The sequence below is a fragment of the Coregonus clupeaformis genome, chromosome 19, assembly GCF_020615455.1.
Source record: "Coregonus clupeaformis isolate EN_2021a chromosome 19, ASM2061545v1, whole genome shotgun sequence".
NCBI lineage: Eukaryota > Metazoa > Chordata > Actinopteri > Salmoniformes > Salmonidae > Coregonus > Coregonus clupeaformis.
Genome location: NC_059210.1, coordinates 34,843,610 through 34,867,149, shown reverse-complemented (window position 1 = coordinate 34,867,149; position 23,540 = coordinate 34,843,610). Strand labels below are relative to the sequence as shown.

The 23,540-nt window shown below is 44.9% G+C and overlaps 2 protein-coding genes across 13 annotated transcripts in view; one reads left to right on the top strand and one right to left on the bottom strand.

The window, feature by feature from the left end:
• The window catches only part of LOC121532057 (MOB kinase activator 2), a 98,245-nt gene extending 82,981 nt beyond the window's left edge, over nt 1–15,264 (top strand). For all 12 annotated transcript variants that reach the window (XM_041837719.2, XM_041837716.2, XM_041837715.2 and 9 more), the window contains 4 exons: nt 4,657–4,817; nt 6,427–6,520; nt 12,953–13,077; nt 13,354–15,264. In XM_041837719.2, the coding sequence (XP_041693653.2) occupies nt 4,657–4,817; nt 6,427–6,520; nt 12,953–13,077; nt 13,354–13,667 (694 nt within the window). In that variant the 3' untranslated portion in view covers nt 13,668–15,264. The remainder of the gene's footprint in view (nt 1–4,656; nt 4,818–6,426; nt 6,521–12,952; nt 13,078–13,353) is intronic.
• On the bottom strand, nt 14,897–18,539 carry LOC121532056 (ATP-sensitive inward rectifier potassium channel 11-like). The gene has a single exon (XM_041837707.2). It carries the CDS (start codon nt 17,447–17,449, stop codon nt 16,298–16,300), a length of 1,152 nt encoding a protein of 383 aa, XP_041693641.1. The 5' UTR covers nt 17,450–18,539; the 3' UTR covers nt 14,897–16,297.
• Between the last annotated feature and the right edge of the window lie 5,001 nt (nt 18,540–23,540).

Here is a 23,540-nt window from a genome sequence, read left to right as displayed (position 1 = left end):
ATACCAGAGTTACAGGAAACATACTCAGTAGGTGATTCAAAAATCCATCATAGCTACCCTTCAGAGGAAACGGGGATAACTCATCACATTGTCTGGCATAACTTTATTGTTTATGCTCCAAGTACAAGTACACATTCTTCTCCCCAAATCATCTTGGGGTCCATGTGTTCATTTCTTCTGTTATGGGGAGTGTTAGCTGATCCTAGATCTGTGCTCTGTGTGCTAGAAGCCATCTTGTTTACGGTAACTGTGTTGGATGGATGTGAATGCTGTTCCCTGTCACAGATTGCATTAACCACTTCCATATGCAAATCGTTAGCTGCCGCCACAATTCACCAGGCCAATTTAAGCAAGCTTTGTGAAATATTGCGCTTGGCAGGCAGGCGCCTCTGGCTGAGGGGAAAGTCAATACATGGATAAAGTTAGCAATAATGCACTAATAAAAACAAGAACTGTTTTAGCTTCCAAGCCTTTAAAGTAGCAGTATGTGCGTCAGTGTAGATGGAATTTGCGTGTTTCACTGTTGAGGTGATAACTAAACATTGGCCTAGTGTTAGCGATGCCTACAAAGTCGCCAAGTGGCTTGATTTCAAAGGTTGCTTAGAAAATAAACCACTGTTAGCTTAATGCATACAGCCTTTTTGCTAGCACTTTTAGTCAAAGCACTTTCGGCTAATTCCTCTGCATATTTGTGTAACGTGTGGTCCCAAGTGATGTTATTAATTGGAAGCAGGTTGTTGGGGCTGAACAGTAACAGCCAGTCTTGTGTTGTACCTGCCAGAAGGCTGCCTCTCCTTAGTGGGCTTCTATTGTAGTCTTGAACACTGCATAGTCAGCATTCAGTAGCCACACAACATATTTCTTATAGGCCAACGAGTTGACGCCTGATAAGGAGGATTGAGGAACTGCGCTCACTGCACCAACATCGTTTGCACTCTGAAACCTCTGTAAACACACAGTTCAGATGGTAGATACATCTATGGATTTTCTTGTCTTGAAGAGTGGTGGTCACAGGCACTGAATGGTCCACTTCAGAAACCAAACGATCCACATAAGTTGCCCGAAACTAGGATCACACGCATGCGCGCGCACACACTCTCTGTCCTCCTCTTCTCGGGTTCATGTTCAGTGTGACCACTTCTGAGGTGAGAGGTCATATTTTTGCACGCCACACCAGTCTTCCCATGCACCAGTGGGATGATTTATTTTTCCCTACCCTGATTTAAAGGCTGGGGCACTGCAGATTACACTCCTAGCTAATGATTAATGACCACCTTTGTCTCGCCTCTTTCCCCCTCTATATCCCTCATTATTATTTCTCCCTCCTCCTACCCTTTTCCATGCTTACTTCTTTTCATGTAGACCTGTCTCTCTATCCCCCTCTCTGCCTCTCCACAGACTCACCTGTCCAGTCAGGGTCAAGAGCCACAGGCCCTACACTCCCCTCTCCAACCGCTTTCATCTTTCTGTGCCCTCTACCCTTTTGCTCTTGGCTACCTGCTCTCCTATCTCTTCATCTTTTCTCATCCCTTTTCCTTTCTCCACTATTCTACATTTGGTAATTACCCCTTCTCTCTCTTTCTCCTTTTCCTATCTTACCTTCCCCATCGTTCCCCTCTCTTTTTTATTTTCTTATCTCTGTCTGCTTCCCTTCCTCTCCCTCCCTCGCTCTTCTCCCACACCCCCTTCCCCCATAAGGAGCATTGAGACAGATGTATGTGATCCATGCGGTTAAGCTACATGTTCTGTCATGTGAAACAGCTTATCGCCAGCCATTAAGGCTTCATCTACGGATGTTATCAGAGTACACACGTTTTCAAAGGATTCCATAAGCCACTCAGAAAAACAACGGGCTTCTTATTTTTTTCATGTAGAAAACATTGTTTCACTGAGCCATTTCCTGTCTCTCCTCCCTAATTTCGTCATTTTCCATACCATGCCTCTGAGGTATTTTCTGGATCCATTACTTTATTTTAGGATAAAGAAAACATCCTCTTTGCCAGCACCCCTCCCCTGACACACACACACACACACACACACACACACAGGGCCGTGCCTGCTCTTGGTTAAGGTCTCCCAGGCAGAGTCTTTCCCATAAAAGGCGTTGTATTCCTCCTTCTCACCAGGCCAGGCTAGACCAGACCAGAGGCCAGGGCCAGACACACGTCTCTGGGCAGGAAGTTGGCATGCCTGGTACTAGGAGGAAACCATGCATGCCATAGACTATGTAGTCACGCTCATCAGCCAGGTGTCTTAAGACACTGCTTATAGGAAAGCTTTGAAGCCTGTGGCTCAAATTAGTGTTTAAGTACATTTACATGACATTTTAGTCATTTAGCAGACGCTCTTATCCAGAGCGACTTACAGTTAGTGAGTGCATACATTTATTTTTTATTTTTTGTACTGGTCCCCCGTGGGAAACGAACCCACAACCCTGTCGTTGCAAATGCCTATTCTAGCCCACAGTAATGGGTTCTTCAAGTGTGCCTGTATGTGTGTGTGTGTTGTGTGTGTTTTTGTCAAGGTCGTTGCATGCGTGACTATTTGAAGTCTCAGGATGATTTCCCGAGGAAAAACGGACAAGACTGCCGAGCCAGTGTGTGGTCCTAATTACTGTTTTTAATTCAATAACCAAACACACATCCTCAGATCTGATTGAAGTTCCTTTTAGCGGCCTGGCAGTTCTGGGTTCAATAGCATTATTCATATCAATTTAAATGATAGGTGAGCTCTTTTCTAGAGTAGACGTGGTGTTATTGATCTATAACAGGAAGTGGGGTAACGTTGTAATGCAGGGTGATGTTGAGGTCAGAACTGGAACCGTTGGATGGCTGACTGACAGACTGGATCTCACAGCTGTTGGCTCTGTCAGTGTTCCGGGAGACTCTGTCAGACCCTTAGTCTCCATCTATCCCCCTTTGTCTATCACTCTCTCCTTCTCTCTGGAAGTCTTACAGCTGGCTGTAGCTCCTCTCCCTCTCATTGCACGAGCAGCTGGACACGGCAGCTGCGTCACCATCCTGATTCCGCAGTAACGCTGACCAGCCCTGTCTGCTGATGTCTGTGTGTCTTTCACCTTTCAGATCTACAGCCCTCTAGTCCTCATGACACTAAGTCAGACAGTAGAGGGTGGTCTTAAAAGTCCTCAAACATGAACAGTTGGCAGTGAACGTTGTAAACATTCTGTACAGTACTTTCCTCTGTCTTTAAATGCATGTCTGTGTGTGAAAGGGAAAACCTAGAGGTACGCCTCGGGGGCAAAAAGTTCCGGGTTTTTGAGCGATGTTCCTTGGTCCAAGAAGCCTCGGGCTCCAGAGTCCTGTCATGTTTTGTAAATGTGTTTAGTAGTTCCCATGGATATGTGAGGGTAATGTCAACTCTTTTTTTTTGGTTCTTCTCTCCTCAGTCTTTCTTTCTCTTTCTGAAAGTACTTGATTAGGCCTAGTTCTCAGTCTTGGCTGTGGACAGCCTCTGTTTCCTCCCTCTTTGGAAAACAAACTAGCAGTTGTCAGAGTGTTGGCTTCCCTCTGCATGGCTTCTGCTGAAAAGACCGAGTGTTTAGGGCCTTGCTGTTCTTACTCTCTTCCTCCTGATTCTGGACTGTCGTCCAGGAATTAGGATCTGGGAGTGGGAAGGAAAGGCTAGAGCCAAGAACACATGGAGGGGGGGAACATTGTGTTTAGACAGAGGGTGTGGAGAGAGATGGAGGAGGGGGTGGATAGCGTAAATGAGGGTCAACAGAGGCGCAATAAATTCAGGGAGTAAAGTAGGACTCCCCTGTCCTCAAACAAACCCAAACACTGTAATAAGAGAGAACGGGAGGGGATGAAGATGAAGATGTAGAGGGAGGGAGATAATAAAAAGAATGGAGCGAGGAATTGAGCCATCAGAATGCTAATCGTGTTCTTAAGTGGGACACTGAAACTCAATAGAGGTTAAGCTCAGTGAAATCCCCAAGATGTTAAAACCCTGACCGCCAGAAAGTAGTGCCGTAATCGTCGTTGCGTTAATTGAGCCAGGCCTGCGGTGTCCCACAGCCCTGCTTTTGTCTGAAATAGGCTAGTCTCACTAGCCTATTAACTCATTCAACCTTTAACCCCTAGATAGGCTATATCAGTTTACTAGCTGTTTGGGTGAGGGGAGGCGGAGAGTTACGGCCCTGGAAGTGTAGTGGGAGTGTGATATGACAGTCTCATGCTGAAAGTAACGCTGGAAGTACAAGGCGCTGCGGGCGGCTAGCTGTGTGGTAACTGGCCCTTACGGCAGGCCAGGGGTCATGCCCTGGGTCAGGTACAAGAAACAGAATTCTCTCTGTACAAATGCTGGGTGCATGGTCCTTTGGCGGGCTCAAAGCCCCACAGCGGGAGAGAGACGGCGACCCTGGCACTGACCTGTGTGCGAGTGTGAAACACATGGTTGTCTGCCAAAGTGGCTATTTACATAACACTCTCAGGCCAGGGTGATAAGGCTCTTTCCGTTAGTGCATTTAATGCATATGAAACGACCCTCTGCAATGTAATGGCTACTAGCTAGCTACGGTACCTGCCTTTTTTAATTTTTGTCAAACTGAGTAGTTCTTAAAATGTCCTCTCTGTCGTCTGTGACAGTCCCTGTGCATCGCTCTAATCTGTCCCCCTCTCTTCCTGTCCCCTACAGGAAGTCTAAGACGAAGCCCAATGGGAAGAAGCCGCCAGCGGAAGAGAAGAAGCAGTATCTGGAGGCGGAGTTCACGAAAGTACGCGTGGTCGACTTCGACCTCAAAGAGCTGGTGGTGCTGCCCAGGGAGATAGACCTCAACGAATGGCTCGCAAGCAACAGTGAGTTAGCAGCAGCTAATAACACTGATAAAACATATTTGGGTCGTGTTGAGCTTCCACTCGTCTTTCCGGACACAAGATGCTTTCAGAAAAGTTAAACACTTGACAGATTACTTGAATATTTCCTCAGTATTCAGGCATCTGGATTTCTGCCTTACCAGAGTGTGTCTTCAATAACAGCACTGCACTGTAGCTAAATCCTAAAGACATTTATCTCCAGGTGCAGCTCCTTATGTTATGGGCAATTCCACGGTAACAGAGTGACAGACTTCAGATTTTGTACTTTTTCAAATGTATATCAAAAACCAATGATTGCAAAGTTAAACAAACCATACAACTATATGCACAAGGACTACTTTCAGCAATTTCCACTGAAACTTTTACAAATACAAAATGTTCAGTGGAAATTGTTCAAAGTAGTCCTTGTACAGAGAGTTGTATGGTTTGTTTAACTTTGCAATCATTGGTTTTTGTTTGACATACTTTTAAAATGTAAATGTCTTTCTGTTACCTTGGAATTGCCCATATACAATAGCTCGATAAGAACAACATTATCTCAGGGGTTCCAGTTATCTCAGGCATCTCCATCTTAGGCATCTCCTCTGGAAGTGTCTGAACCCCTGTAATGCCCTGCAGGCTGAGACAGCAGAATATTCCATCCAGACTATTGACAATCCACTGCCTGTTCTATACAGTGCCTTTTTATCTAGTGCCTTCTCCTCAAACAGTTAACTATCATCTTAAACATATTATACAATAAAATATATTGTTGATACTTTAGTCATCTTTGGCATCTTCTCTAGTGGCTTGTGAAGCCCTGTAAAACCCTGCGTCCTCAGTGCGGATTGTTTTATCAGCCTTCGTGTGAGGGGGGACTACACAGGGTTTATTTAGTTTGTCTCTCAGGGCTTGTTTTGGAGACTGCGCAACCTGCCAGGTGCTCTCCAGAGGGAGATGGAAAGAGCCTTCCTTTTTTTAGCTTTATGTAAAACAAATGGAACGTGTTTTCGCCTGCGAAGGCAGTTTCCGCTGTGAAATCAGGGAGTTTCGCAACAAGGCCAAGCCCTGTCCGTATCGATTCGTATCAACCACTAATCAGGTTTGTTTTTGAACACAACAACGCTCGTCTTATCAATGTTTTGGTTATGTTAACTGTCTGTTAACAGCATTGAATGATACGCAAGGTTGGCCACAAACAAACATAGCAAAGAAGAAGCATGAGAAACATACAAAGAAGTTGCCTTGCGGCAAAAATGATGGTTATGAATGGAGTCAACAGTACCTCCAACCTCCTCCCCCTCTCTCTGCTTTATACCTGGGGTTGAACATGTACACTACTGTTCAAAACGTTGTCTGTGCAGATTAACATAGCTGGTGCTCCGAAGGGACAGATGTTGTCCCATTCACTGTAAGCATCACACTGCAAAATTACTGTTCAAGAACAGTAATTACTTGGATCAAACAGCTTACATATCAAATACTTGGAAGCAGCAGCCTAACTATTTGAAAGTAGTTGATGTATGTATGTAGGCTATTTGACCAAGGCTAGGTCTAGAGCAGACTCATTACTGAGTGTAATAATGAGTGTATTACTCTTCTTTCCCTTCAGCAACGACCTTCTTCAATCTTATAAACCTGCAGTACAGCACCATCTCCGAGTTCTGCACTGGGGACACCTGTCAAGCCATGACAGCCTGCAACACGTAAGCCATCTCCCCCACCATTGGTTTATTCATCAGTGCTCGGCCTCCCATTGGGTTATTTATCAGATGTCTTGGATCCCGTTGGATAATTTATGAAGGGTGCTTTGACACGGCAAAAGACAGACCATCTCTTGATAGCAGGAGAGCTTCTGACCGCAGGGCTGTACTCACTGTTACCCCTGACTTTCTGTTTTGTGTTCCTTCTCTCTCCCTGTCTGTTCTGTAAAGTGGAGGGCTGTAGAGCTATCTAATGCTAGTGAGAGAATGTCGGAATGTAGGTTATGCTGTGAGCATTCTCAAATCGCATGAGCCTTTCTGAGGTGCCTTGTGTTCCTAGCTGGACTGGCGCATAGTGAGGTCTCTGTACTTAGAACACAGAGTTCCTAGATAGAGGTCCAAGATCTAATGGTTCTGAGAAGCTGATGGAGATGTGGCCATATTGGTTGTGTTCCATTGCCAAGTAAACTGGAGGGGGCTATCTAGCTAATAGTTCTGGTCACTCTCAGAAAATCCTGTTGAATATGTAGGACTTTCCATGTGCGCCATGACATGAGTCATCACTATACCATGCATCCATCCCCTGATGGTTTTAGCTCAGAAGTCACCAAACAGCCTTAAAATGACACCTTCAGCCGTAGTTGTTCATAAAGGAATGCCTTTACTCTGTACAAAGAGCTATCTACAGTTACTGTTTGTCTACCCCCATACAAAGGCAGAGCATACACTTACAGTAGTCAGAGTCAAAGACCGTCATAACATGGAGGCCTATTCATCCCTGTCTAGCAGAGGGGAGGAGATTGACTGTAAGTATTTACCCAACGAGTTGACCCTGTCAGGGCGGGGTGCCGTTTTCATGTGTGAGCCCTTGTCTTGGGAAAGAGGCCCTTCTCGCCTGTGTATACTTAGGGCTGGAAAAACCAGGTCCCCCACATTTAGGCTAAACCACACTGTGTGTGTGTGTGTGTGTGTGTGTGTGTGTGTGTGTGTGTGTGTGTGTGTGTGTGTGTGTGTGTGTGTGTGTGTGTGTGTGTGAAAAATGACAGTGACAGAGCGAAAGCAAACAATAGAGAAGCCGTTGAGGAATGACAGGCCTGTGACAGAATTGTTGTCAGGTGGCCTTGTCGAGAACCATGCTTCCCTAAAACGGGAAGCCTGGGGAAGTTCATGGCAGAAAAATAGCTAAATATTGGTGGAGACCCGGTGTAAATCGGTGAGGCCTTGCAACACGTCAAACCAATCAAATGCCTTGCTTGGGCAGAACTCCAATAGTGCTCACTAGATTAGTGTTGTAGGTACAACAGTGCATTCGGAAAGTATTCAGACTGCTTCACTTTTTCCACGTTACGTTATAGCCTTATTCTAAAATTGATTAAATTGTTTTTTTCCTCTCATCAATCTACAAACAATACCCCATAGTGACAAAGCAAAAACTGGTTTTTAGAAATATCCAATTTGCATTAGTATTCAGACCCTTTACTCAGTACTTTGTTGAAGCACCTTTGGCAGCGATTACAGCCTCGAGTCTTCTTGGGTATGACGCTACAAGCTTGGCACACCAGTATTTGGGGAGTTTCTCCCATTCTTCTCTGCAGATCCTCTCAAGCTCTTTCAGGTTGGATGGGGAGCGTCGCTGCACAGATGTTCGATTGTGTTCAAGTCCGGGTTCTGGCTGGGTTCTTGTCCCGAAGCCACTCCTGCGTTGTCTTGGCTGTGTGCTTAGGGTCGTTGTCCTGTTGGAAGGTGAACCTTCGCCCCAGTCTGAGATCCTGAGCGCTCTGGAGAAGGTTTTCATCAAGGATCTCTCTGTACTTTGCTCCGTTCATCTTTCTCTCGATCCTGACTAGTCTCCCAGTCCCTGCCGCTGAAAAACATCCCCACAGCATGATGCTGTTCTCCCATCTCCACAGAGGAATTCTGTAGCTCTGTTAGCATGACCATCGGCTTCTTGGTCACCTCCCAGACCAAGGCCCTTCTCCCCTGATTGCTCATTTTGGCCGGGCGGCCAGCTCTAGGAAGAGTCTTGGTGGTGCCAAACTCCTTCCATTTATGAATGATGGAGGCCACTGTGTTCTTGGGGACCTTCAATGCTGCAGACATTTTTTGGTACCCTTGCCCAGATCTGTGCCTCGACACAATCCTGTCTCGGAGCTCTACAGACAATTTTTGCTCTGACATGTATTGTCAACTGTGGGACCTTTACAGTGAGGAAAAAAAGTATTTGATCCCCTGCTGATTTTGTACGTTCGCCCACTGACAAATAAATTATCAGTCTATAATTGTAATGGTAGGTTTATTTGAACAGTGAGAGACAGAATAACAACAAACAAATCCAGAAAAACTCATGTCAAAAATGTTATAAATTGATTTGCATTTTAATGAGGGAAATAAGTATTTGACCCCCTCTCAATCAGAAAGATTTCTGTCTCCCAGGTGTATTTTATACAGGTAACGAGCTGAGATCAGGAGCACACTCTTAAAGGGAGTGCTCCTAATCTCAGCTTGTTACCTGTATAAAAGACACCTGTCCACAGAAGCAATCAATCAATTAGATTCCAAACTCTCCACCATGGCCAAGACCAAAGAGCTCTCCCAAGGATGTCAGGCACAAGATTGTAGACCTACACAAGGCTGGAATGGGCTACAAGACCATCGCCAAGCAGCTTGGTGAGAAGGTGACAACAGTTGGTGCAATTATTCGCAAATGGAAGAAACACAAAATAACTGTCAATCTCCCTCGGCCTGGGGCTCCATGCAAGATCTCACCTCGTGGAGTTGCAATGATCATGAGAACGGTGAGGAATCAGCCCAGAACTACACGGAAGGATCTTGTCAATGATCTCAAGGCAGCTGGGACCATAGTCACCAAGAAAACAATTGGTAACACACTACGCTGTGAAGGACTGAAATCCTGCAGCGCCCGCAAGGTCCCCCTGCTCAAGAAAGCACATATACAGGCCCGTCTGAAGTTTGCCAATGAACATCTGAATGATTCAGAGGAGAACTGGGTGAAAGTGTTGTGGTCAGATGAGACCAAAATGGAGCTCTTTGGCATCAACTCAACTCGCCGTGTTTGGAGGAGGAGGAATGCTGCCTATGACCCCAAGAACACCATCCCCACCGTCAAACATGGAGGTGAAAACATTATGCTTTGGGGGTGTTTTTCTGCTAAGGGGATAGGACAACTTCACCGCATCAAAGGGACGATGGACGGGGCCATGTACCGTCAAATCTTGGGTGAGAACCTCCTTCCCTCAGCCAGGGCATTGAAAATGGGTAGTGGATGGGTATTCCAGCATGACAATGACCCAAAACACACGGCCAAGGCAACAAAGGAGTGGCTCAAGAAGAAGCACATTAAGGTCCTGGAGTGGCCTAGCCAGTCTCCAGACCTTAATCCCATAGAAAATCTGTGGAGGGAGCTGAAGGTTCGAGTCGCCGAATGTCAGCCTCGAAACCTTAATAACTTGGAGAAGATCTGCAAAGAGGAGGGGGACAAAATCCCTCCTGAGATGTGTGCAAACCTGGTGGCCAACTACAAGAAACGTCTGACCTCTGTGATTGCCAACAAGGGTTTTGCCACCAAGTACTATGTCATGTTTTGCAGAGGGGTCAAATACTTATTTCCCTCATTAAAATGCAAATCAATTTATAACATTTTTGACATGTGTTTTTCTGGTTTTTTTTGTTGTTATTCTGTCTCTCACTGTTCAAATAAACCTACCATTAAAATTATAGACTGATCATTTCTTTGTCAGTGGGCAAACGTACAAAATCAGCAGGGGATCAAATACTTTTTTCCCTCACTGTATATAGACAGGGGTGTGCCTTTCCAAATCATGTCCAATCAATTGAATTTACCACATGTGGACTCCCAAGTTTTAGAAACATCAAGGTTAATCAATGGAAACAGGATGCTACATTTCGAGTCTTATAGTAAAGGGTCTGAATACTTACGTAAATAAGGTAATTCTGTTTCTTATTTTTAATACATTTGCAAAAATTTAGAACAAGCTGTTTTTGCATGATGGGGTATTGTGTGTAGATTGATGAGGAAAAAATCATTGAATCCATTTTAGGCTGTAACGTAACAAAATGTGGAAAAAGTCAAGGGCCTGAATTCTTTCCGAATGCACTGTATATGGAAAAAAAAAATTTTTTTAAATGTCGACCAATTGTTGGTCGAAAGAACAGACGGCTCTTGGTCGACACACATTTTTTTGGGGTCGGGCACAGACCTAAATATTGTAATGAAATGCAATTCCAATACGCAAACCCCAAGAACCCGGATGCTCCCAGTGTTTCTAAGGAGGATTGTAGTCGTAGGCTGTAACAGCTGTGGAGACGTGCAGTCCGTTAGTCAGTCAGCCGGTCAGTCTAATGGTGTGCCACAGTTACAGCACCCCGCCCTTTTCCTGCCTCTCTGGCTGGCACGCACCCACCCCACAACAAAGTCCCAGTCAATTCCTCCTACCCCAGGCACTGCAAAACGCGCTATTTTAGGAGAAAACTTTCCATGATCTATGGGAACAGGCCCATTTGGTAGTCATTTATGCCCATTTTATGTGGGTGGGTGAATGGACGGGTGGGTGTGTTTTTTTGTTTTTTTTTGTGGGCTAATGACGTCTGTCTTTTTTGGCATGTTTGCTGGTCTTTGTAAGGTTGTCTGTGTGTGTGTGTGTGTGTGTGTGTGTGTGTGTTATCCTGTTGTACTCTCCTCAGTGTGGAGTCCCTGGCCTGGTGCTTGTCTTGTGGTCAGTAGGGTCCTCCTGCAGGGTCAGTTATCTGGACGCTCTACATTCCTCAGGATTTGTAATGTCTGCCCTACTGCCTGCCAGACCGAGACCACGCCATGCTGCTATTGCTAACTCAACTATCCCAGTTTGCAAAATTGGTTGAACTTTTCAACCAAAAATATGTATTTTCAACGTCTTGTGCTCATGGGGATTCTGCTACGCCGGCTAAGGCACGCTTGGCGTACTCCGCTAGTTCACTTACCTATACTGCTACAATTTCTAGCTTGTTTCAGTCAGACCTTTGTTCAAAAGCAATTAGCCTTGTTTGTAGCTTGACCTTGGTAAATCCCACAGACCATGCCATCTCTGCTCTACGGCTCATTTGGAGCCTGTGCTAGATTGGTAACCCCTCTAGTTTTGTCAGCCTGTCAGCTACCATACACTGCTAGCCTCGTTAGCTAATGGCTATACCACTGTTAGCTCTGTTTCCCTGTTGCTTTAGCCGTGCTAGCTTTGACCTTGCTCACTCCTAGATGTGAGTTCTCTTATTTGGTTATGTGGTGCCTGGCCATACTGATGTGCAGTTTATGACCCCTTTAGCTCTCATACCCAGCTAGCTTCACTCTCACGCTGCTAGCGCCAGTACAGTATTCCCTGGTAGCCTGTGTCATGCTAGCCATGCTATCTTAGTTTGGTGACTTCACTGACTTGCAATTTGACCTTGCTAACTCATGACTACCGTGGCTAGCCCTGAGGGGGTTGCCTTCAGTTACAGCCATTGTCTAACTGGGTCACCCCTCTCCGGAAATGTTTGACCAGTCAGTGCGAGCACCGCGCAACCAGGGGATCAGTATCGTGTCACTCCGAGACTGCAGGGAATTCGGCCCAAACAGGAAATGAAACGGGCATGGGGTTCATTTAAGTCCACTGGAATGAAAATATGCAAACATGTCTATGTTAGAAGGTGGTGGGGTTGGCTGGTCCTGCACTGGGCTGGAGGCCTGTCTGACAGGTTCACACGCATACACACATACACAGTTCAATCATTCATCACGTTGGGTTAAAGGTCCCGACGGTCACACCCGATCCCCTTAATAGTCCCACCTCCTGAATCCAAGTGTTTGACATGGGGGAGGGGACCAGTAACTTTATGATCAAACTTTATCAACGTAGAAGCAACATACTTTGGTCATCTATGCTTTGATCTGGTTTCATCCAAATATCATCCGATGGCATGTAAAACATGATTTTGACTGTTCATGACCTTTCAAAGGAATTTTGGTCTTGTTTCTAGATGAGGAAATGCTGTGAATGTGGGGGCTGTCACATAGGGTTTGTGTGTTTCACCTTTCAACATAATGATGTGAATGATTCAGCCATTTACAGTTTCTGGAAAAGCACACCATGCAGTGTAAGGAAGCTGCCTCGCTCTTTCAGGTTGTTCCTTTTCAAGATCAGATGACTTAATAACATACTAGGCAAAGTAATGATAGACTAGATCTTGTTCATTTTTATTTCCTGGGGCCACCCATATGGAAAATGTATGCATGCATGACTGTAAGTCGCTTCGGATAAAAGCGTCTGCTAAATGGCATTTATTATTATTATTATTATTATTATTATTATTATTATTATATTATGTATGTAAATGGTGGAATGGTGTAGAAAAATAACCCGCTGTCTTTCTGTTTGTGTCCAGAATATACTACTGGTATGACGAGAGGGGAAAGAAGACTAAGTGCACTGCCCCTCAGTACGTCGACTTCGTCATGAGTCTGGTGCAGAAGCTGGTCACAGACGAGGACATCTTTCCTACGAAATATGGTGAGTTAAGCTCTGGTCCACATCTGCAGCGCCTCGCTGTGGTCAGTCTGCAGCACTGCAGCCTCTCTGGTTCTGACATCAAACTGAAGCTGGGGCTTTGTGAACTGTGCCACTGCTGCCCTCTACTGTCTCAAGTAGTAAAGTGTTTAATGTTTTTTGGCACTTCATAGCTGTCTTAGCATTGTGATAGTAGCTTCTTTAAATCAGAATGGCGATGCTAGCACCAATTAAAACATACCAAATGATTTTCTCTCTCTCCTCTCTCTCTCCGTGCAGGCAAAGAGTTCCCCAACGCGTTTGAGGCGTTGATAAAGAAGATCTGCAGGTATCTGTTCCACGTCCTGGCTCACCTCTTCTGGGCGCACTTTAAGGAGACAGTGGCCCTGGATCTACAGGGCCACTTGAACACACTGTATGCACATTTCATTGTTTTCGTAAGGGAATTCAACCTGGTCGACCCCAAGGAGACCTGTATCATGGACGACCTGTCCGAAATCCTCTGCGCCCCCGCGCCCCCAGCGCCCGCCGCCCCTTCCTCCCCCACCTCGGCCCCCTCCCCTTCTTCACACAACCATGTGACGGAGAGATGAGCAGGGGTTTCCGCGACAAGCAGCCCCGGGAGGAAGATGGTAGAGGAGAGATGGAAACAGAACGCCTGGTCCCCTTCCTAGACCTCTGGCTTCAGCAGCAGGACCTGGAGACCTTCCACTATCCTTATATTTCGCTATGACGCCAGCCAGCCGGAAGGATCCAGGGGGGAGGGTTTTTTGGGGTTAGGGGGGGGGGGGAAGTGTTGTCACTCCAACAGGAATTGGTGTCAGCATGTTCCTCCCAGGGGCAAATCCCTCCCATCTGCTCTGCAATTTAAACTAGGAACAAACTATGTGTAATGTTTTATTTTACTTTTATTGTATTATTTTCTGTTGGAAAAGTTCTATTCAGTTTTATTTTTTGTTTTATTTTTCTAATTTGGGACAGTGTGTCTTTTTGCCCTTTCCTCCCTCTGTCCTCTGCCTAAAGTATAGTTCAGGATGGTGGCTCTGCTTTGCTTGAACATACTATTGTAGTGTTGTCATTGTGTGGAGAAAAGGCGACTGTTATCGGATTGGCTCTTTGCTCCCCCCTAGTGGTGGGAGGATTGAAGGGGGAAGGTCACTACGCTGGCCTATAGGGAGCCATGTTACTGCCTGGTGGGCGATACTAGCCAATCACTGTTTGGGTTGTTAATCTGGGGATGATTCAAGTGCTTCCTACTCAGGACCAGAGAACACAAGTCACTGCTGCCAGAGAGAAGTACTCTCTATTATTCTCTCCCTCCCTCTCTCTTTCTAGCTCATTCTCTCTGTCCACAAAACGACTCTCAGTCCCTTAAATATTACAGTTGTCATTCTCGTATTACTCTAGTCAGGTATCACCTGATGTACCCCTCTTTAACAGCTCCATCCCAGAGGCCACCCATAGAGGGCAGTATAGACATAGGGTGGCACTGCCACACAAACAGGGAGATGGAGAAGAAGATATAAAGATTGTATTTTAGATATATTAGAATCTGACCAGACATGCTACTACAAGACAGACTGGTTCCCATTATCTGGGTACAGGGGAGGGTGGTGGAGACCTTTTCCCCAGTGAAAAGAGCTGTTTGCTGGGGTGCGATACAGCGGCAGCCCCTCTGCCCCCTCCAGCAGCACAGGAGAAGGACAAAGACATTGGTTATGTCTGCACGCCCAGAAAGAAGGGAGGAAAGGAGGAGAGAAAGGATAAGTGTGGGGGTGGTCTGTTTGCTGTTCTGGATTGCAGAACAAGCCCCCACTGTCTCTTGACGATACCCCCCCCCCAGCCCAGCCCCTTAACGTTTGGTTTTTATTTTCCCTTTAAAATGTACTTTTTTAAATTATCAAAGACGAAACTAGTTCATGAAAAATAATGGCATCCTTACACATGTATAGAAAAATGCACAGTCTGCTTCAACTTGACTGTACAGAGTGGAGAGCGGAATCCGTCAGACAGCCTCTATCAAGGAGGAGGATTAGGGTTTATAGTTCTACTTCTATTTATAATTTAAAAAATGTGCAGGGTTCTTCAGTTCTGGCTTTCATTTTTATGTATTTTAATTATTAACTAAGTTAAAAGCAATTTAATATTTTAAACTCTGCGGATTATAATCGAATAAAATACATAAATGCCGCTCTGTCTCATGTTGTCTTCTGTCAACATGATGATGATGATGATGATGAGGATTAAGTAGATGTGTGGCATGCATAGTAACTTGACGAGGAAAACGGGTTACTTTCAAGGAAGTTCTCTTCTGCATATCATCCATGCGCACACATACTGTACAGTACATGTCAAGTGCTTTTCAACAGGTATTCCTTTTTTATTTCCAAGTCAAGCTTTGCATACAACTATCAAAGACCATAGTCATTTTTACCATACAAGAGCATCATTATGTAGATCAGTACTGGTCAAGTCCATGAGGGCCACAGTGACTGTTATGGTTTTCATGCAGGGTCAGATGGAAAGCCTGCAGGAGGCTAGTTCTCCAGGAGGAGTGTGTTGGGCACCAGTCTACTACACACACGCTGGCCTCTGCCTTCAAACTGGATAATTGCATAACTTTGTATAATGTTATAAATCTATCAAACTGCATTCCATCATGCATATGTTTTCATTGAGCACCCTGAGTAAGAAGGTATTTGATACGTGCATATTCTGGGATTGATAGAACGGCAAGACGTTCAGGCCCCTAAAATCACCTAACGCTTCAGGTAATAGTACATTGACATTGCAGTCTATAGGGACACATGGCTATTAGGCTACAATACTTGATCCTGGTCCTGGCTTAATACCCACAGGGTGTGCGGGATTTTGTTCTAGCCCAGCACTAACACACTGGATTCATCTAATCATATAGTCCTTGGTTGAAGTAGGTGTAGTTGCTTTATCTTGGCCAGGTCGCAGTTGTAAATGAGAACTTTTTCCTCAACTGGCTTACCTGGTTAAATAAAGGTGAAATAAAAAAAAGTGTGTACTGGGCTAGAACACGCATGCACACCTTGTGGGTCCCATTGACCAGAATAAGAACATTATTGGACATAATAAACAAAGCATTTATGTAATATTACGAAAAGATACATTAAAATGTTATTGGTAATAAAAAATAATCTTTTCATATACAAAATGCATTGGCACTATCCACTGCTTTATAAAAGTAGGCTATTTAGGCTAGTGGGCTGATTGTGCTTTGATGCTTTACGCGCATTCTCGCGGACGGCCGCAGGGTGGCGTGCTCGTGCAGTTTAAACCTGGCGATGCCTCCGTCCTCATCCAGCTTCTTGGCACTGCAGCTGGGTGTCGGTACTCTAACCGTGTTACCGAATTTGGAGTAGTCTACCGCGTACGTGCCCTCTTCCTCGGATATAGTGGGCACAAAGCGCTGCCCCCACAGTATCTCCTCGGACAGGTAGGATGTCCGGGCCTGGGTGGTTATCCCCGTGGTCTCCACCACCCCCTCCAGCACCACTATCACCTCGATGTCATTATTTTGTAACTCCGCTGGGGACAGCTCATAGAGCGGGCTGTCTTTGTTGATAATGTGACATATGATAAGGGGGGCCACCAGGAAAATACCGTTGGTCCCTACGGGGTTGTCCATGTGAATGTCTATCTGGTCCAGGGGGACCACCTCGCCCTCCGGAGTGGTGCTGCGCCTTACCACTTGCATCCGCACGGTGGCGCTGATGATCATGCTCTTCCTCAGGTCCCCTAAACGAATCATGAAGCAAAGCTTGTTATTTCGGATGGAAATGACAGCATGCTTGCTGAAGATCAGCGTCTCGGCGCGCCGATTCGCCTGTGCCGTCTTCATAAAGATACACCCCAGCATGATGGCGTTAATCAACAAGCCCACGATGTTCTGAATGATAAGGACCACTATGGCAGACAAGCATTCCTCTGTGACCATACGTCCACCGAACCCAATGGTCACCTGCACCTCTATGGAGAAAAGGAAAGCAGAGGAGAAGGAGTGGATGTCCGTTACGCAAGGGACAAAGTCGTCACCTTTTTGTTCCAGGTCGCCGTGCGCAAAGGCAATGAGCCACCACACCATCGCAAACAGCAGCCAGCTGCACAGAAACGACATGGTGAAAATTATAAGTGTGTGAAGCCATTTTAGATCCACTAAAGTGGTGAAAACATCCAGTAGGAACCGTCCTTGTTCGCGAATGTTCGTGTGGGCCACATTACAGGTTCCGTTTTTGGCAACGAACCGAGCCTTCCGCGCTTTCGCCTTGAATATAGGGTGCTGGACATCCTCAGCCAAGCGGGTCAGCAAGTAGTCGTCCGGGATCAGTCCTTTTCGGGACAACATAGTGCTCCCATAGCCTACTATTCTCCGCGGGACCACTTGCCAATGATTAAGCAGATTAGCAACCTCTTGATGAAATCTATAGGCTAATTTCCTCTTCTCATGTGCGTCTTCTAACCGAAGGCGACTGCCCGTGACAGTTCTCTTCCGAATGACAGCAGCTGCCGGAGGAAGAGAGTTGTGCTGTCATCTAATTTCTAAAAGTATGTGAGCTCTTCACATTGCCCCGGTCCAGATCAGGCAGGCGCACCACCATAGCCGCCCAGGTCCCATGAGAAGATTCTGCATTCAGCTGCCGCTGTCAATCACGCACTGCAACTCGATAGTAGTGTTCCATCGCAATTGACGCACCGCTCTGGCGCGCTTGTCCCGCGATTAAAGTACATATAATTCCCCCACGTGTAGGCCTACCTATAAAAAGGTAGATAAATCGCAACAGCAGTTGTGTAATCGAGTGTTTTCTGTAGTGGTGATAAAACTACCCCCATCCATTGTTTGGATGAGGCAGGCAGGTTTGCTGAAGCGCAGTGTATAGGTGCTCGTGCTTGGAAACGAGAGCTCAAGTTGGGAAGGCGTTTAGACAGAACAAACAGTTCTTTCTTTCCACAGTACTCGGTCAGTAGCCTAATATAAAACATTATGTCAATGCCTGGATTATGCTGGTAGCATTTCCCCTTCTAGGGATACATTAACTTAATTTAGTTAATTTAGTTAAACTCCCAATAGTTTATTTCTGGAACGTTGTTACATAGGGTCAATTCAGAAAGAGTGGGAAATCATATAAACTGGGACAGCTTAATCCTGACGCGTTTATTTATTGGTCTGACAAGAGAAAGTCAAAACTATTGTTACTAAACCTTTGCAGTGAAACCACATGATCAAAGTCACATCACTTCATTGGTGTGACATCATAGTGGGGGACAGAGCAAGCTTCAACCAGGAAGCTCACCCAGCGAAGCACACTGTAAGATCAGTGATATAGCTTTTTTCTGTTTTGATGTGATAAAACTGTCAGAAATAATGCACTGTGCCAAATTGGGATGTAACTGTGCATACTATGTACTGGTGCATCAAAATACATAAAGAAAAGTTGACAATATTTTGTTTCAATTTTGTAATTCAGTATTTTTGTTGTCCTGCTTTACCAACCATAGCTAGCTAAAAAGCATGGAGTAGCTAAAGTGGGACAGTCTTATAGGCTTTTCCAATGGAGTAAAGAGATCCAGTTTACATTAGGGACCCCTAATGTAAGGGCTCTGGTTCTTGTAGTACTACACTAAACAAAAATATAACCGGAACCTTTAACAATTTCAAAGATTTTACTGAGTTACAGTTCATATAAGAAATCATTAGGCCCTAATCTATGGATTTCACATGACTGGGAATACAGATATGCATCTGTTGTTCACAGATACACTACAGAACAGCTCAATACCCATGATTAATATGGAGTTGGTCCCCCCTTTGCTGCTATAACAGCCTCCACTCTTCTGGGAAGGCTTTCCACTAGATGTTAGAACATTGCTGCAGGGACTTGCTTCCATTCAGCCACGAGCATTAGTGAGGTCGGGCACTGATGTTGGGCAATTAGGCCTAGCTGACAGTCGGCGGACCAATTCATCCCAAAGGTGTTCGATGGGGTTGAGGTGAGGGCTCTGTGCTGGCCAGTCAAGTTCTTCCACACCGATCTCGACAAACCATTTCTGTGTGGATCTCACTTTGTGCACAGGGGCATTGTCATGCTGAAACAGGAAAGGGCCTTCCCCAAACTGTTGCCACAAAGTTGGAAGCACAGAATCATCTAGAATATCATTGTATGCTGTAGCATTAAGATTTCCCTTCACTGGAACTAAGGGGCCTAGCCCGAACCATGAAAAAAGCCCCAGACCATTATTACAGTTGGCACTATGCATTGGGGCAGGTAGCGTTCCCCTGGCATCCGCCAAATCCAGATTTGTCCATCGGACTGCCAGATGGTGAAGCGTGATTCATCACTCCAGAAAACAAGTTTCCACTGCTCTAGAGTCCAATAGTGGCAAGCTTTACACGACTCCAGCCGACGCTTAGCATTGCGCATGGTGATCTTGGGCTTGTGTGCAGCTGCTCGGCCATGGAAAACCATTTCATGAAGCTCCTGACGAACAATTATTGTGATGATGTTGCTTCCAGAGGCAGTTTGGAACTCGGTAGTGAGTGTTGCAACCGAGGACAGATTATTTTTATGCGCTACACGCTTCATCACTCTTCGGTTCCGTTCTGTGAGCTTGGGTGACCTACCACAGCGCGGCTGAGCCGTTGCTGCTCCTAGATCAGGGTTCTTCAATTCCGGTCCTGGAGGGCCGAAACACCTTGTTTTTCATCCTCTCCTTCTAATCAGGGGCTAATTCAGACCTGGGACATCAGGTGAGTGCAATTAACTACCAGGTAGAAATAAAAAAACAGAAGTGTTTCGGCCCTCCAGGACCGGAATTGAAGAACCCTGTCCTAGACGTTTCCATTTCAAAATAACAGCACTTACAGTTGACCGGGGCAGCTCTAGCAGGGCAGAAATTTGATGAACTGACTTGTTGGAAAGGTGGCATCCTATGACGGTGCCACATTGAAAGTCACTGAACTCTTCAGTAAGGCCATTCTAATGGCAATGTTTGTCTATGGAGATTGTATGGCTGTGTGCTCGATTTTATACACCTGTCAACAACGGGTGTGGCTGAAATAGCTAAATCCACTAATTTGAAGGGGTGTTCACATACTTTTGTATATATAGTGTACCTTAAAAAGCATAAAGTTGATCAGGCTGTTGATTGTGACCTGTGGAATGTTGTCCCACTCCTCTGTGCGAAGTTGCTGGATTTTGGCGAGAACTGGAACACTGTTGTACACATGATCAATGGGTGACATGTCTGGTGAGTATGCAGTCCATGGAAGAACTGGGACATTTTCAGCTTCCAGGAATTGTGTACAGATCATTGAGACATGGGGCCGTGCATTATCATGCTGAAACATGAGGTGATTGCGGCGGATGAATGGCACGACAATGGGCCTCAGGATCTTGTCACGGTATCTCTGTGCATTCAAATTACCATAAATAAAATGCAATTGTGTTCGTTGTCCATAGCTTATGCCTGCCCATACCATAACCCCACTGCCACCATGGGGCACTCTGTTCACAACATTGACATCAGCAAACAGCTCGCCCACACGTCTGCCATCTGCCCGGTACAGTTGAAACCGGAATTCATCTGTGAAGACCACTCTTCTCCAGCGGGCCAGTGGCCATCGAAGGTGAGCATTTGCCCACTGAAGTCTGTTACGACGGCAAACTGCAGTCAGGTGAAGATCCTGGTGAGCACGAAGAGCACGCAAATGAGCTTCTTTGAGACAGAAATTCTTCGGTTTTGTAAACCCACAGTTTTGTCAGCTGTCCGGGTGGCTGGTCTCAGACGATCCCGCAGGTGAAGAAGCCGGATGTGGAGGTCCTGGGCTGGCGTGGTTACACGTGGTCTGCGGTTGTGAGGCCAGTTGGACGTACTGCCACATTCTCTAAAACGACGTTGGAGGCGGCTTATGGTAGAGAAATTAACATTCAATTGTCTGGCAACAGCTCTGGTGGACGTTCCTGCACTCAGCATGCCAATTTCACGCTCCCTTAAATCGGACATTTTTGTGTTGTGTGACAAAACTGCACATTTAAGAGTGGCCTTTTATTGTCACCAGCACATGGTGCACCTGTGTAATGATCATGCGGTTTAATAATCTTCTTGATATGCCACAGCTGTCAGGTGGATGGATTATATTGGCAAAGGAGAAATGCTCACCAACAGGGATGTAAACACATTTGTGCACAACATTTCATTTCATGAAACATGGGACCAACACTTTACAATGTTGCGTAAATATTTTTGTTCAGTATATATGTACAGTTGAAGTCGGAAGTTTACATACACCTTAGCCAAATACATTTAAACTCAGTTTTTTCACAATTCATGATATTTATTCCTAGTAAAAATTCCCTGTCTTAGGTTAGTTAGGATCACCACTTTATTTTAAGAATGTGAAATGTCAGAATATTAGTAGAGAGAATTATTTATTTCAGCTTTTATTTATTTCATCACATTCCCAGTGGGTCAGAAGTTTACATACACTCAATTAGTATTTGGTAGCATTGCCTTTAAATTGTTTAACTTGGGTCAAACGTTTCTGGTAGCCTTCCACACGCTTCCCACAATAAGTTGGGTGAATTTTGGCCCATTCCTCCTGACAGAGCTGGTGTAACTGAGTCAGGTTGGTAGGCCTCCTTGCTCGCACACACTTTTTCAGTTCTTCCCACAAATGTTCTATAGGATTGACCAAAATCAGAAGCTTCTAAAGCCATGACATCATTTTATGGAATTTTCCAAGCTGTTTAAAGGCACAGTCAACCTAGTATTTGTAAACTTCTGACCCACTGGAATTGTGATACAGTGAATTATAAGTGAAATAATCTGTCTGTAAACAATTGTTGGAAAAATTACTTGTCATGCACAAAGTAGATGTCCTAAGAGACTTGCCAAAACTATAGTTTTTAAAAAAGAAATGTGTGGAGTGGTTGAAAAACGAGTTTTAATGACTCCAACCTAAGTGTATGTAAACTTCCGACTTAAACTGTATATATATTGTTCATTTTTTATTGTACAGTATTGCTGTTACTTGAGTGAATTCAGAAAAAGTGGGACACTTTTTGGATTTCTGTCTTCTGTAACCTCTTCAGACATCTAACATTTTAGCCCAACACATGTTATATTTCTGAAATTCTCAGATGTTTCCTAATCACACAAAATTGAATTGTCATTAGGGAACAATTAGGACTATAATAATGGTGTCCCAGTTTATCTAACCTGCTGTCCCAGTCTACCAAATGCAAACTGAAAATATGGTTGACTCAGTGTACACAAATGGGTGTGTCATGCCTCCTGTGAAGATGATAAAAAAAAAAAATTGTGATTAGGAAACATCTTGAGGATTTCAGAAATGGATGATGTGTTGGGCTAATATGTTGGATAGATGTCGAAAGAGGTTACAGAAGACGGAAATGCATTCCGAATTCACTCTATATAAGGTTATTTATCCATTCCCAATGATAGACAATCTTCCCAAACACTAATGACATAATGCATTGATAAGAACATAATTAGTCAACACACTATAAACTATTTTTTATCTCAGATAGTAGGCCTAAACATACACAATCTCAGTCCCTCTCATGCTGTTTACAACAGTGGAGGCTCCTCAGAGGAGGAAGGGGAGGACCATCCTCCTCAGTGAAAACATTGAAAAAGTTATCATTTTTAGATAAAACTATACATAAATATATTCACGTCACCAAATGATTGATTAAAACACACTGTTTTGCAATGAAGGTCTACAGTAGCCTCAACAGCACTCTGTAGGGTAGCACCATGGTGTAGCCGGAGGACAGCTAGCTTCCGTCCTCCTCTTGGTACATTGACTTCAATACAAAACTTAGGAGGCTCTTGGTTCCCACCCCCTTCCATTGACTTACACAGCAATTATGACAACTTCCGGAGGACGTCCTCCAACCTATCAGAGCTCTTGCAGCATGAACTGACATGTTGTCCACCCAATCAAAGGATCAGAAAATGAATCTAGAACTGAAAGCATAAGCTACAGCTAGCTAGCACTGCAGTGCATAACATGTGGTGAGTAGTTGACTCAAAGGGAGCGAAGGACAATAGTTGAACAGTTTTCAACAAATTAATTACTTCAAAAATAAAGGAGAAGCGAGAGAGAGAGTAATTTTTTTCCCACTTTTAGTTTCACTTACTTAGCTAGCAAATGCAGCTGGCTAGTTTACTTACTCAAACACCAGGCTCAAACAGAGGGATGCTATGTTAGCTAGCTAGCTATGACTATGCAACAATACACTGGAAATCTTCCAAGTCAAGGTAAGCTTTTGGTTTTATTAATTTATTGCCACCAGGGACTGCCGGTGTAACTGCTTACTGACTATACACCCTAACGTTACTGCATGATTGTAGCGGTTTACTAACGCATTACTTCTATTAGCTATGTTGACTAGGACGTTACTTTAGCTAAT